Consider the following 14,577-nt stretch of genomic DNA (forward strand, 5'->3'; position numbering starts at 1 on the left):
TTGACTGTTTCTGACTACTGCTTCTCAATATGTTTGTGTAGATAGGTCTGCAGCCTTGAACGATGTATGACGACCGTATTTAATTTGCATAAATGGTACCGAGCTCTGAATTTCATTCTGTTTCTTGCTTTCTTTCACTTACTGCTGTGTTTTTTAACTTGAGCTATGTTGCTAATTCACTGCCTCCAAATACTACTCGTGAATTTGTCTGGATGTATATGTATCCTTGAAAAATACGTGATGTCACTGTTGGGTGTGCATTTAATTGGCACAAATGGTACCGTGCCCTGAATCTTATATTCCCTCAGGTTTCTACTTAAACACTCCCCCCCCGGGGGTGGGGGGCTTCTCTCACCCCCACTGCATCAGGCTTCCTGCTTGTGCATGCCCAGAGGAAGGGATCTGCCCCTGTCACGTTGGCCCGCTCCTACCTGATGACCTCTATTCGAGGCGGACATTTATCATAACACTTGTCTGTGCCAGGCTCTGCTCCCATTGTTTCCCTGTGTCATCCTCAGAACAACTCTGAGATAAGCTGTCTTATGATTGAGACACAGAGAGCTTAGGTAATCAGCCCTGGTCACAGCTACTAAGTAGAGGTGCTTAGACTCACACCCAGGCCATTCGACTCCAGAGAAGTTTCTTTCACCTCAAAGCCGTGTGGGAGGATGGAATGTTGGCACGGGGATGCAGCCTTTCTTCACTCGACAGATATTTATTATAATTTGTTTTAATGTCTATTTCTTTTTGAGAGAGAGAGCAAGTGAGGGAGGGGCAGAGAGAGAGGGAGACAGGAACCGAAGCAGGCTCCGCACTGAGAGCACAGAACCCGATGCAGAGCTTGAACCCACGAACTGTGAGATCATGACCTGAGCTGAAGTTGGACACTTAACCGATTGAGTCACCCAGGTGCCCCTCAACAGAGACTTACTGAGCACCGTCTACGCACCACACTCTGCTCTAGTCCCTGGGGATACAGGAATAACTGAGCCAAACGTCCCTGCCTTCAGGGAACTCACACCCTAGTGGGGGAGACAAAACAGTAAAGAGATAAATGAGTAAAGCACACAGCATGTCACAGGCCAGACTGGTTGGGGCCATCAGGTTGGAGCCCTGAGTGTGGCTGTGGGCACTCACTGCTCCTTTAGATTTAATGTCCAGGCAGGTCTCATGACAGTGGTGACAGGTGAGTCGCCTCTGGAAGGGTAGTGAGGCAAGGAGGATGTCTCATTTTGGCATATAAGGGCGCTTATGTGCCCTTGACGTCTCTGCAGGAGGAGGGAGAGACAGGGAAAGAGAGGCCCCTGGCTCCCAGGCTTTCACAGGCAATCTCTGCATCAGAAGGCAGCCTCAGAACCCTCCAGAACATGAGCCCCTTGCCCTATTTTCTTGGAGTGTATTTTTGCCCTTACTCTCTAGTTTTCTAGTAGCTTTCCATTCTTGAAATGAAGCCAGGGGAAAACGAGTCGCAGAATTTAGGAACACGGCTAGAGGAGCATACGGCCCAACTGCCAAGGCGTTACGTGTGCCTGAGGCCTGTGAACAGCTCCTTTGCGCGTTTCTGTCGTGTTAAAGACAAGGCTGAGCTGCTCTTACCAGGAGATCCCAAAACACGATGGTTCGGACGAGGAAAATTACTTCCCTCTCAGTAACGGCACCTTGGCGCCCTTCAACGTCCACATATCCTTTTCTGGCGCTAACTCTGCTGGTCACTGTCTCTCGCTGCTCTTACAGGGCAGGCCTGGGAGTGGCATGCATCCCTTGGTCGCATAGCCACCCAAGCTGCAGTGGGGGCTGGAAAACGTCTGTAGCCTAGGGCTGCTGACCCTTGGGGTCCTGCCCTTGAAGGGGAGAAGGGACAGTGGACGGCAGCCGGAGACTCCTCCACGGTGCCACCTTTAGTCCCGTTTCTGTGAGGGCAGGGGCCACACCAGCTCTCTGTCACTGTGTTGCTCACAGAATGGCCCCTGACACATCGTGGGCGCTCATGAAATAGTTGTGGAATGAATGAATAAGGAAAGAACACATGAGCCTTCATTCACAGGCCTGGGCTTCAGCGTGGACAGACATGTCAGGCAGACGCGGCCCCAGCCGTGGGGGGATTCCCAGGCTGGGAGGAGACACGGGCAGAAAAGAGGTGGAGGCAGCCCCAGGAGCATTGTGGGAGCAGAGGGGAGGCACGTTACCCGGCCTCAGGCCACTGGCTGCCTTTACCCAAGAGATTCCTGACCCAGTCTGTATAGAGCAGAGGGCTTTCCCAGGCAGGCAAGGGGAGGCGAGATTTCTCGACAGATAGGAGAGCTCATACATGACCTATTCATTCATTCAGAACCTGTCTCCTGGCGGCATTTTTGTGCCAGGGAAATGCTGGAGACCCAGATGTGAATCAGCTGAGGGCACTGCTTGTCGCCAGTGAAATCACCCATTGAGGCTCCACTGGGTGGAATCCTCTGGCCACTACTTCCTCTAACTCCCCAGAACAGCCCTATCCCCCTTTTCACATCTCTGCCACCTTCCCCTTCACAAGAGATAATCAGTGAACGGGATATGCTTCTCTAGAAGGCTGTACACTTGCCAAATTGGTCCAGAGTAAAGAAAATAGGCCCGAGGGGCGCCTGGATGGCTCAGTTGGTTGAGCATCTGACTCTTGATTTCGGCTCGGGTCACAATCTCACAGTTCATGGGAGCGAGCCCCATGTCGGGCTCTGCAAACTTGGGATTCTCTCTCTCCGTATCTCTCTCTGCTCCTCCCCTGCTCGTGTGCTCGTGCACACTCTCTCTTGTTCTCAAAATAAATAAACATTTTTAAATAAAATAGGTCCTAGTAATAATTTTAACATCCCGTGATTTAAGTATGAGTTCATTCCCGAGCCCCGGAGCCTGACCACCACCACAGAGGGAAGGTCTGAAACATCAAGAATCTCAGCAGGGGGTGGTGATGGTGGTGATGTGCTCATTATAGACGCTCCACCCAGCCCCTGTCCCGTGATTCGAGGCAGTGACAAAAAGGACCGCGAGGGGGCGGTATTGCCACATGCTCATTTTTGGAACCTAACGGCCTCTAGGGCGCCCTACTGGTGTGCATGGCCTTTTTCCGTTCGTTCAACATTTATTCAATTTTTGTACATTCAAGTTCAGGATGGAATGAATGAGGGAAAGAAAAAGAGACGTTTTAATTCCTCAAGGCTTTCTGGTGTTCAAGTCCCTTTCTGGGAAAGCACAGGTGCTGGTCGAATTCGTTCCCTGCTCTTAAGGGTTCTGTCTGGGCAAGGACGTCCTACGGACACCGACAGCCAGTGGTAGAGTCGCTTATACAATTTACAACATCCTAGGGGCACAGACTTTGGTGCCATCACTCAGCCATTCGCCACACACGTCCTGAGGATACCAGGAGACACGAAGGTCAGACCCAGCCCTTCCTGTGTCCTGACAGTGCCTTGGGGTGTCCGTGGACTATGCACAGAACACACAGGCCATCGGGCGGGATCTGTTTTCTCTGCCTGGAGGGGTCATGGGAGACTTCCAGAGACCAGCCCTCAAGCAGTGTCCTGAAGGGAGAGCAGCCACGGCCAGGGGTCAAACTAGGAGAAAGCTGTCCAGGGCAGAGGAAGCAACATGCTGAGGCCAGGAGATGGGCACGGATGCTTGACCTAGTTAGGGGACTAGAAGGCGTTTGGTGCTGCTGGAGTGTGAGATGGGAGGGAGGAAGGAAGCCAGAGACACAAGGCCACAGGGGCTGGCAGCCTTGTGTGCCAGGGGTTTTCCCCCAGGGCCCCGGGGAGTCCCCTGAGGGCTGTGAGTAGGAAGGGACAGAGTCCGTTCTGGGCAGAGAAACTCTGCAGGGCCATGTGGGGAATGTGCAGGAAGCTGGGGAGGAAGCTGAGGTCCAAGGAGGTAGGATGAGGCCTGAACTGGACCAGAAAGGGGATGGGACAGAGAGGGTTGGGGAACAAGAGGGTGGAGCTTGGGGACTTCGGCCTGCAGTTGGGGGAGGCAAAGACAGCACCCCCAGGCACTGGGTGGATAGTGGAGATTCCAAGTGAGAATGGAGCAAAAAAGGTAGATGAATTTCTTTCTTTCTTTCTTTCTTTTTTTAATGCGTATTTACTTGTTTTGGGAGAGCAGGAGTGCATGCGCACACAAGCAGGAGAGGGGCAGAGAGAGAACCAAACAGAGCCCGACACGGGGCTCAATCTCACAAACTGTGAGATCCTGACCTGAACCTAAACCAGGAGTCAGATGCTTAACCGACTAAGCCACCCAGGCACCCTGGAATTGGATGAAGTTGTTTTTCTGGAGTAGTCCAAGAGGGTGTGTGTGTGTGTGTGTGTGTGTGTGTGTGTGTGTTTGCAAGTACACGTGTGCGTTTATAGAAAGAAAGGTAGTCCTCGTTAGTCACAGATTCCATATTTGTGAATTCACCTGCTCACTAAAATGCATGTGTCACCCCAGAATCAGCACTCGCAGTGCTTCCCAGGCCTCCTCAGACACACAGAGTGGAGACAATTTTGAGTTGTCTGATGTACACAGGCCCAGCTGAGCTCAAACGAGGTGATGCTCTGCCTTCTCATTTCAGATCTCAGGATAAACAGGGGTCCTTCATGGAGTCTGTTTAACGCCCATTTTCCAGATGTTCTTGTTGATGATTTTGCTATTGCTTTTTTTAAGGTTTAATCATTTTTGAGAGAGAGTGCAAGCTGGGGGAGGGGCAGAGAGAGAGAGGGACAGAGGATCCGAAGCAGGCTCTGTGCTGACAGCAGCCAGCCTGATGCGGGGCTTGAACTCACAAACTGTGAGATCATGACCTGAGCCGAAGTTGGATGCTCAACAGACTGAGCCACCCAGGCGCCCCCTACGATTTTGCGGTTTAAAATGATGGCTAAGCGTCTGACTTCTGTTCGGGTCATGATCTTGCAGTTCATGAGTTCGAGCCCAGCATCGGGCTCTGTGCTGACAGCCCAAAGCCTGGAGCCTTCTTTGAATTCTGTGTCTCCCTCTCTCTCTGCCCCTCCCCTGTTTGTACTCTTGTTTCTCTCTCTCAAAAAAAAAAAAAAAAAAAAAAAAAAATAGCCCCATGCATGGTGCTAAAGAGCTGTCTAGTGTTCCTAGGTGCAAGAAGGCTGGGATGTGCCTTACAGAGAAAATAGTTGGCTGTGAGCTCAATGTGATTAAGTAAACATTATAGTAAACATGCTATCTTTTTTTAAAAAAAGGTTTTTTAATGTTTATTTACTTTTGAGAGAGAGAGAGAGACAGAGCACGAGTAGGGGAGGGGCAGAGAGAGAGGGAGACACAGAATCCCAAGCAGGCTCCAAGCTCTGAGCTGTCAGCACAGAGCCCGACGCGGGGCTCGAACCCAACTGTGAGATCGTGACCTGAGCTGAAGTTGGTTGCTTAACCAACTGAGCCACCCAGGTGCCCCAAACATAGTATCTTTAAGCACAGACACACCTAAGACAAAATTAAATAGTGATCAGTTTATAAAAACATTGTAACCAGAACCTTGCAGGAACGTGATACTACGTTTCCCCTAGAAGCATGGTTTAGAATTCACTAATTATGTATTTGAGACCACGCTACAGGGCATAACTACCACAATTAACAAGAGTCTACTGTACATCTAGTAGACATTCTGTTTTACTTATTTTTTATTTTTTTAAAGTTTATTTACTTAGAGAGTGAGCTGGGGAGGGGCAGAGAGAGAGAGAGAGAGAGAGAGAGAATCCCAAGCAGGCTCCATGATGCCAGCGTGGAGCCCGGTGTGGGGCTTGAACTCACAAACCACAAGATCATGACCTGAGCCAAAATCTGGGGTTGGACGCTTAACCGACTGAGCCACCCAGGTGCCCCTAGACTTTCTGTTTTAAAAATTGGCTCTCCTGGGGAGCCCCGGTGGCTCAGTCAGTGAAGCATCCGACTCTCGATCTCAGCTCAGATCATGATGTCGTGGTCTGTGAGTTCGAGGCCCGCATCGGGCCTCTGCGCTGACATCACAGAGCCTGCCTGGGATTCTCTCTCCCTCTCTCTGCCCCTCCCCCACTTCTTCTTCTCTCTCTCTCTCTCTCTCTCTCTCTCAAAATAAATAAATAAACTTAAAGAAAAAAACAAAGTTTGCTCTCGCCTCCCTAAAAGACCTCTTGCATACACCTCTGTCCTGTCAGGTTTCTTGACAACCCGGAGGCCCTCGTGGGACAGTGCAGTCGCCGGATCAGTCCCTCAGGTATGTCCTGAAGAGGGAAGGAACAGTTGGGGGCCATGGCGGGACCAGGTGGCCTGGGTCCATCCGGCTGTTGTCCCCTCACACACCTTTCTTTCTTTGAGTTTTCCAAGCTGCGTGTGCATACGTGCCTGTTCTAGAAAAACAAAAAAACCTTCCCCCCAAAATTCAGAAGCATCTCCGAATAAGAATAACACACACTCACATACACAACCACACACACAGTATTGTATTTCTCTGAAAATTTGTTAAGGATTGGAGTGGGGGCCGGGTTCAGCCGGGTGAACCTTCTTCCGGTCTTATGGGGGAGTGGGGGAGGGGAATTCACGTTGCTGCTGCCAGCCGGCGGCTCGACTGGGGCGGACTCGTTCAAGTGCACCTCTCTCCTGTCTGGCGATTGGCGCTGATGCTGGGAGGCCTCAGCTCCGGGCTGCTTCCCGAGGCACTGTTCAGGCAGCTTTCCAAGAGGGCAGGGACGGAAGCTACAAAGCATGGGGGTCCCTGGACGGCACTCGGCCACATTCAAGCAAATCCCGAGGCCAACCCAGACTCAGCGGGTGGCCAGGTATCTCCACTTCAGGATGGGAGAGGCAGCGGACATGGCAGAGGGACACGTACAAAATGAAAATAAGCTTGCCTTATGTACATTTTGGTCAATTTGCATTTTTTTTTAAGTTTATTTATTTGTTTTGAGAGAGAAAGAGAGAGAGAGAAATCCCAAACAGGCTGTCAGTGCAGAGCACGACATGGGGCTCGATCGCACGAACGATGAGATCGTGACCTGAGCCAAAACCAAGAGTCAGAAGCTTAATGAACCAAGCCTCCCACGTCCCCAACATCTTGTTTTTTTCATTAATTAACATTGGCTTTTGTGTTCTTATTCCTAGATCCACTACAACCTCGTTTTGTTTTTTGTTTTTTATTTTTATTTTTTTATTTTTTATTTTGAGAGAGAGAGAAAGAGCATGCCAGTAGGGGAGAGGGGCGGAGGGACAGGGAGAGAGAACCTTAAGTAGGCTCCGTGCCCAGCGTAAAGCCCAACGCAGGGCTCAATCCCATGACTCTGACTGGGATCATGACCTGAGCCAAAATCCAGAGTCTGACTCTCAACCCACTGAGCCAGCCAGTCACCCCTACACCATCATTTTCATGGCCAGTCCCCATTATTGGAGTTTTAGGCTGTGTCTTTGTTTTTCTTTTTTTTCCTAGTGTTGCCTCTGTAGAACTTCTGCATTGCTCTCTGAACATGAGGCCAAGGGGCGCCTGGGTGGCTCAGTCGGTTAAGCACTGACTTCAGCTCAGGTCATGATCTCATGGTTCGTGGGTTCGAGCCCCGCGTCGGGCTCTGTGCTGACAGCCCAGAGCCTGGGGCCTGTTTCAGATTCTGTGTCTCCCTCTATCTCTGACCCTCCCCCGTTCATGCTCTGTCTCTCTCTGTCTCAAAAATAAATACACGTTAAAAAAAAAAAAATTTAAACATGAGGCTGAAAGAAATGGATAACTTGTCCCCTCCAGCTCTGTAAGGGCTCATTTAAAAAAAAAAAAAATTTTTATGTTTTTATTTATTTTTGAGGGAGAGAGACAGAGCACAAGCAGGGGAGGGGAAGAGACAGAGAGAGACACAGAATCCGACGCAGGCTGCAGGCTCTGAGCTGTCAGCACAGAGCCCGACCCGGGTCTGGAACCCACGAACCCTGACTCATGACCTGAGCCAAAGTCGGACGTTCAACAGAGGGAGCCCCCCACGTGCCCAGGGCTCATTTGTTAATTACCTGAAATCCTGGGATCACGTGGCTGTGCTGCTCAAGTCACTTTCCCCTCCAGCCTTGAGTTCTCGCCCCAGGAAGAATAAGGCCCCCCCACCCCGTTAGTTCACTGCAGCTCAGCCTCCCTGAGCCTGTCCCCCTGGGGTGCAGCTGGGAGGGGCTTGAGAGACGACATTTGGGGCGGGGCGGCCCTGCTGGAGAAGGAATTTCGCCACCCCGCCACCCAGTCCTGCATTCAGGCAGACCTGTGCTACCAGCCAGGGGACCAGCAGAGGGTAAATGTGCCCCTCTAAGCCTCAGCCTCCCCATTGAGTAAAATAAGGTTAATAATAGCCCCCCACCTCCCAAGTTGCCCCGAGCACTCCATGCAGAACCCTCTGTCCGGAGGCTCAGGCGCTGCCTCAACTTCTGCTGCAACCCTAATTAAATGTGCATGCACTTCAGCTCAGAGCGCAGCCTGCTATGGGCGGTCCCCAAGCGGGGGCTATTATGAATGTTATTATTGATATCATGATTGGCACTTTTTTTGTTTATTTATTTTTGAGAGAGAGAAGAGAGAACTGAAGCAGGGGAGGGGCAGAGAGAGAGAGACACACAGAATCCGAAGCAGGCCCCGGGCTCCGAGCTATCAGCACAGAGCCCAGTGTGGGGCTCGAACTCGTGAACCGTGAGATCATGACCTGAGCCGAAGTCAGCCACTCAACCGACTGGGCTACCCAGGCGCCCCCAAAGTAGCCCTTTTAAACTGCGTCCCTGGGCCCGCTACCTGTCGGGGGGCTTGTTGTTCTTTTTATTTTATGTAAACTCTGTGCCACTCGTGGGGGTTGAACTAACCACGTGGACCCCGAGATCGAGAGCAACATGCTCCACCGACTGCCCGAGCCAGACCCGGCCCCCCTTCGCTGCCTGTTTTCTGTAAACCAGTGAACTAAGAATTGTTTTACGTTTTGAAATAGCTGTGGGTGCACCTGGGTGGCTCATCTCGGTTGAGCCTCTGACTTCGGCTCAGGTCATGATCTCACAGTTCGTGAGTTCAGGCCCCACGTCGGGCTCTCCGCTGTCAGCACAGAGCCTGTTTTGGATCCTCTGACCCCAATCTCTCTGCCCCTCCCCCACTCACGCTTTCTTTCTCAAAAATGAACAAACATTAGAAAAAAATCCTCAGGGCCCCTGGGTGGCTCAGTCCATTGAGCGACCGACTCTTGATTTCAGCTCAGGTCATGATCTCAACAGTTCATGACTTCAAGCCCCGCATCGGGCTCCACACTGACGGTGCAGAGTCTATTTAGAATTCTCTCTCTCCTTCTCTCAAAAAATAAATAAATGAATGAAACTCTTTTTAAAAATCCTCTTAGGAAACAGCTGGGGAAAAAAATCAAAAGAACATTTCATGGTACGTGAAACTTATCTAAAATTCAGGCTGCCGCGCCCGGTAGCAAACCTGTCTTCGCTCATCGCTGTGCCCACCGGCTTACATGTCACGTTGCACAGACCCCCGCCCCACCTACAAGGCTGCACCTGTTTATCCTGGCAAAAGCTTGCCCACCCCTGTTTTAGAGATACACACTAAACATTTGGAGGTAAAATGATATCGTTAGCTGGGATTTGCTTTCAAACATTACCGGGGCGGGGCGCCGGGGTGGCTCCATCGGTTAAGCCCCTGACTTCGACTCAGGCCATGACCTCGCGGTTTGTGGGTTCGAGCCCCGCGTCGGGCTCTGTGCTGACAGCTCTGCCCCTCTCTCTCTGCCCGTCCCCTGCTCACACTCTGTCTCTCGATCTCAAAAATAAATATTAAAAAAAAAAAAAAATACCGGAAGGAAGTGGTAGGGGTCTTGATGAACCAGGTCGGCTGTGAGCTGATCATTCAAACTGGGTGACGGGTAGGCTGGTGTTGGGGATGCCATTCTCCCGTTGCATACATTTGATGTTTTACCAAAAAAAATAAAATCTTTATTTATTTTTTTTTTTACATTTTATTTTTATTTTTGAGATAGGGAGAGACAGAGCATAAACAGGGGAGGGTCAGAGAGAGGCAGACACAGAATCTGAAACAGGCTCCAGGCTCTGAGCGTCAGCACAGAGCCCGACACGGGGCTTGAACTCACAGACTGTGAGATCATGACCTGAGCCGAAGTCGGCCGCTTAACCGACTGAGCCACCGAGGCGCCCCAATAATAAAATCTTAAAAAAAAAATTTTTTTTTTAATGTTCATTTTTGAGAGAGAGAGACAGAGCATGAACAAGGGAAGGGCAGAGAGAGAGGGAGACATACAATGGGAAGCAGCCTCCAACGCGGGGCTCGAACTCATGATCTGCGAGATCATGACCTGAGCCGAAGCGGATGCCCAACTGACTGAGCCACCCAGGCGCCCTTCCCCCCCCCCAAAAAAATCTTTTTTAATCTAAGTGCCTAAGGCGGTTGCAGGCACAGAGGAAGCACTGAGCAAATGGGCACCACGGTGGAGACTGGGCACAGCCCCCCCCGGCTCTGAGTTGGAGGCCCCTCTCAGGTCTCTCCTATGGTGGGGGGTGTCTTGACCGCAGAGACCCTGCAGGAGTACCTGAAGGTGGTGATGGCCCTGAAGTACGACGAGAAGCCGCCCTACACCATGCTGAGGAACAATCTAGAAGCCCTGCTGCGGGATCTGCGGCTGTCAGCCTACGACCCCCTGGACCTCCAGATGGTACCATAGGTGGGTTCCGGTAGGAGCAGTTTGTGAGTCTTCCCCCTCCCTCACCTCCGCCAGCCCTGCTCCCCAGATGCCATTTAAGGTTTCCATCAGGGCCAACCTCCCAGTTAAATGCTGGATTTTTCCACAGGGTTCTTGAACCATCCAGCCCTCGGGGAATCGCACATAGCAGAAACCTGGCTCAAATTGGCTCGAAGGAAAAGGGCCAATTGATTGGCGCTTGTGGCTAGAAAGTTCCAAGGGGGAAGCCGTAGGCATGACTGGATTCAAGGCCGGGAAAACAGAGTCAACACGTCCTCATCTCTCCATCTTTCTGTCTCTTCATCCCTCTGTTTCTCTATCCCTCTCTCCATCCACCTGTAGCCTCCGCTGTCCTGTGGGTCGGCGCCACCTGTCCCCCCCCGCCCCCATCACAAACCTCGCTGGTTCTGTTCCCAGTGATGCACTTTGCCCTGTGCTTCTCGGTCTGTCTCACGACCCTTCTCTGTCAGCACAGAACACCCATGACCTTGTTTATGGAGCCACCATATTCCGTTGTGGATTGCAAGGATGCTCTTTTTTTTTTTTAAGCTTATTTATTTATTTTGAGAGAAAGAGAGAGAATAAGTGGGGGAGGGGCAGGGAGAGAGAGAGAAAGAATCCCAAGCAGGTTCCGTGCTGTCAGCGCAGAGCCCAACTTGGGGCTCAAACTCATGAACCGTGAGATCATGACCTGAGCCGAAATCAAGAGTCAGACGCTCAACCAACCGAGTCACCCAGGCGCCCCAGAAGGATACTCTTTATGACCAGTGGCTGGCATTTGCTTGGTTTCTGTTTTACAAGCCACGTTGCCTTGAACACCTGCGTGCACAGGCCTCGCTGGGGTGTGCACGCGTGTCTGTGCATGGGGTTCTTCTTTTGCGAGAACTGGATCCTCTCTAGCGGGGCCGTACCTGTCTACACTCCCATTAGCCCTGGGCGGGAGTGCACAGAACTTCGGGGAAGGTCAAAATGAAACTAAGTTCACCCGACAGTTAATTCTGGCAAGGCCGTATGGACGTGTTCTGAAGAGAGGCTTCCCCGAGGCCGTGGTCTGTCCGTGGAGCTGTAACGTCTGTCTTCGTGGCTGCCCGAAATCAAAGTTCAGTGTGTGTCTAAGTCAGCGGTCCTCAGAGGGAGGCCATGTTGCCCGTAGGGGGTATCTGGGGACACTTTTGGTTGTCACAACTGGGGAAAGGGTACCCCCAGCATCGAGTGGGTAGAGGCTGGGGGTACCACGCAGCACCCCACGAGGCACAGCCGGCCCCCACCACAGAGTCCCTGCGAAAGCAAAGGCATGACCTTGACCACCCACGGAGCTTGCCCGCTGCCTGTCACTCCAGCTCATTACACAGATGCGCCATACCCCTAGCTGTCCCCGTGGCCCCTCTACCCCCCCGCACCCCTCGCCCACCCACCCTGTCCCTCCAGGCGGTTGCCGGTCTCCGGCGTTGGGCTGTGTGCTCGCAGCTCAGAGCCTGGAGCCCGCTTCGGATTCTGGGTCTCCCTCTCTCTCTGCCCCTCCCCCACTTGCACTCTGTCTCTCTCTCTCTCTCTCTCTCTCTCTCCCTCTCTCTCTGTCTCTCAAAAATAAATGAAACATCAAAAAAACCCCACAAAAACTGGAAACCCAACAGCCCCTTTCGGGGTCATCATGTTTTGGGTCTGAAACTGAGTAAGTAGCAGGTTTGTCCCTTACTTAGGGACTTAATAAGGGGATGCTAATCAAAGAGCCTGGTGACCTTGGAATAATTTGAAGATCATCTCACCTCTTGCTTTATGACAGCTCCTTGCCTTGGCCTGCATGGCTGACCCCCCAAGTCCACTCTGTGCCAGCCCCACTGTCCTCCCCTCAGATTCTAAACCAGGCCAAGCTTGATCCCACCTCAGGACCTTTGTACTTGCCATTCTCACAGTCTGGAACACACTTTCCCTTCGTCTTTAATGTTTACTTTGGGGGGCAGAGGGGCAGGGAGACAGAGAATCCGAAGCAGGCTCTGCACTATCAGTGCAAAGCCCAACATGGGGCTTGAACTCACAAACCATGAGATCATGGCCTGAGCCGAAGTCGGACACTTAGCCGATTGAGCCACCCAGGTGTTCTCCACCCCGCTTCATTTTTCAATGACTGGTTCCTTCTCATCCTAGGAGCTCAGACCTGGGCCTTCCCTCACTGCCCCAGTGAGGCACTTCCCCACCCGCTGTCACCACCTCACCTGTTTTCTGCACAGCGCTGTCCCTTTCTTGAGGGAAGTTAATTTGTAACATCTTTACCCACTCTCCCAAATCATAAGTCCAACAAAGGTCTTGTTCATGGTAGTATTTCCAGTCTCTAGAAAGTGCCCGTAGGGGCTTAATGGGTGCTCCTTAAATGACTAGGACACTAACAAGCCATTTTTATTGTCTTCCAGATCTTTCAACTCATGGTTTGAAATAGAAAAAAACCCAAACAAGAAATGTGACTCAAGGCCTGCTGTAGTATCACAGATACGCTTCTAGAAAGATCCCTTGAATGTGCATGCCTGCTGCTTCTTTAAGCATCACTATGAATCAGTCTTGATTAGCATCAGGGAACCCAGCAGTTAGACTCCAGATAATGTGAATTCCTCCTTTCGATTGTCTCATCCTTTCATCCATCGTCACCTACCAGCCTCTGGGGTTGTGGACAGAGAAGACCCCCAGCTCATGGTCGGGGGTGAGCCAGCCCCCTCAGTTGGCACCCTTCCCGCTACTATTGGCACTGCTATGATTTGGTAATAAATTGTTTCACTGGAGCTTGGATAATAAGTGTCTACAAAAGAAGCTCCTTTTGGAAAAGTTGGCTTCTTTTTTCTCCATCTATCCATCCCTTTCATCTTTCATCCATCTATCCACCCTTCTATCCATCTGTCCAAAGTTTCATGTAGATGCCCATCCATCTATCCACCCATCCACCCATTCACACGGCCATTTATTCATCCATCCATTTAGCCAGCCACCCATTCTTCCATCCATCCATCCATCCATCCATCCATCCACCCACCCACCCACCCATCCATCCATTTAGCCAGCCAACCATTCTTACATCCATCCACCCACCCACCCACCCATTTATAACCATCCAGCTATCCATTTATTCATCCATCCATTTATCCATCCATCCATCCATCCATCCATCCATCCATCTATCCATCCATCCATTGAATCAGCCATCCACCTATCCATCTATTCATCCATCCGCTTATCCATCCATCCATCCATTTAACCAACCATCCACCTATCCATTTATTCATCCAGCCATCCACCTGCCAATCCCTCCATCTGTTGATGCACCCAGTCATTCTTCCATCTCTCCATCCATCCTTCCATATACTGTTCCATCATCCACCCTCCCACCCACCTTTCATCCATTCCTCCATCCCCTCATTCTCCCATCCATACATTGATCCTTCCTCTTATTCAACAAATATTCAGCAGGTATTTCTTGAATTTGTGCTGTGTGACACACATCATGCTGCACAGAGGATCCTGATGAACAAGACACACCGAGGTCTTTGAGCTGGTGGAACCTCCAGGCCAGTGGAAGGGGAAGGCATTGAATGAGATGACTGAGTTGTGCTCCACATGCTGGAGAAAAGGCATGGTGCTGTGATGGAGACCAAGGGGCCCAGGGACAGGGGTACCTTTACAGAGAGTCCGGACAGAGAGCGTGGAGGAGGCTGGCGCAGCCGCCCCCCTGGGACGGTGAGGCCCAGGCAATGGCTGTAGCTGGAGGAAGAGAGGGCCTGGGGAGAGATTTCAGAGGCAGCCCGGCCAGTGGGTAGACTGGAAGGGATTCAGAACAGGGAGGGTACGCTCACCTCCCAGACTCGGTCTTAAAGATCTGGAATCGTCCACCATTACT

At 51.4% G+C, this 14,577-nt stretch overlaps 1 protein-coding gene across 3 annotated transcripts in view; it reads left to right on the forward strand.

Annotated features, from left to right (window-relative positions):
- Nucleotides 1–13,468, forward strand: part of VRK3 (VRK serine/threonine kinase 3) — a 36,025-nt gene extending 22,557 nt beyond the window's left edge. For 2 of the 3 annotated variants that reach the window (XM_049622152.1, XM_049622153.1), the window contains exons 13-15: nt 6,162–6,220; nt 10,531–10,679; nt 13,106–13,468. In XM_049622152.1, the coding sequence (XP_049478109.1) occupies nt 6,162–6,220; nt 10,531–10,679 (208 nt within the window). In that variant the 3' untranslated portion in view covers nt 13,106–13,468. Of the gene's footprint in view, nt 1–6,161; nt 6,221–10,530; nt 10,690–13,105 lie in introns of all 3 variants that reach the window. The other variant, XM_049622154.1, reaches the window with a different exon arrangement.
- Nucleotides 13,469–14,577: the final 1,109 nt, after the last annotated feature.

This window comes from Panthera uncia (genome assembly GCF_023721935.1).
Source record: "Panthera uncia isolate 11264 chromosome E2 unlocalized genomic scaffold, Puncia_PCG_1.0 HiC_scaffold_19, whole genome shotgun sequence".
In the NCBI taxonomy this organism is placed as follows: domain Eukaryota; kingdom Metazoa; phylum Chordata; class Mammalia; order Carnivora; family Felidae; genus Panthera; species Panthera uncia.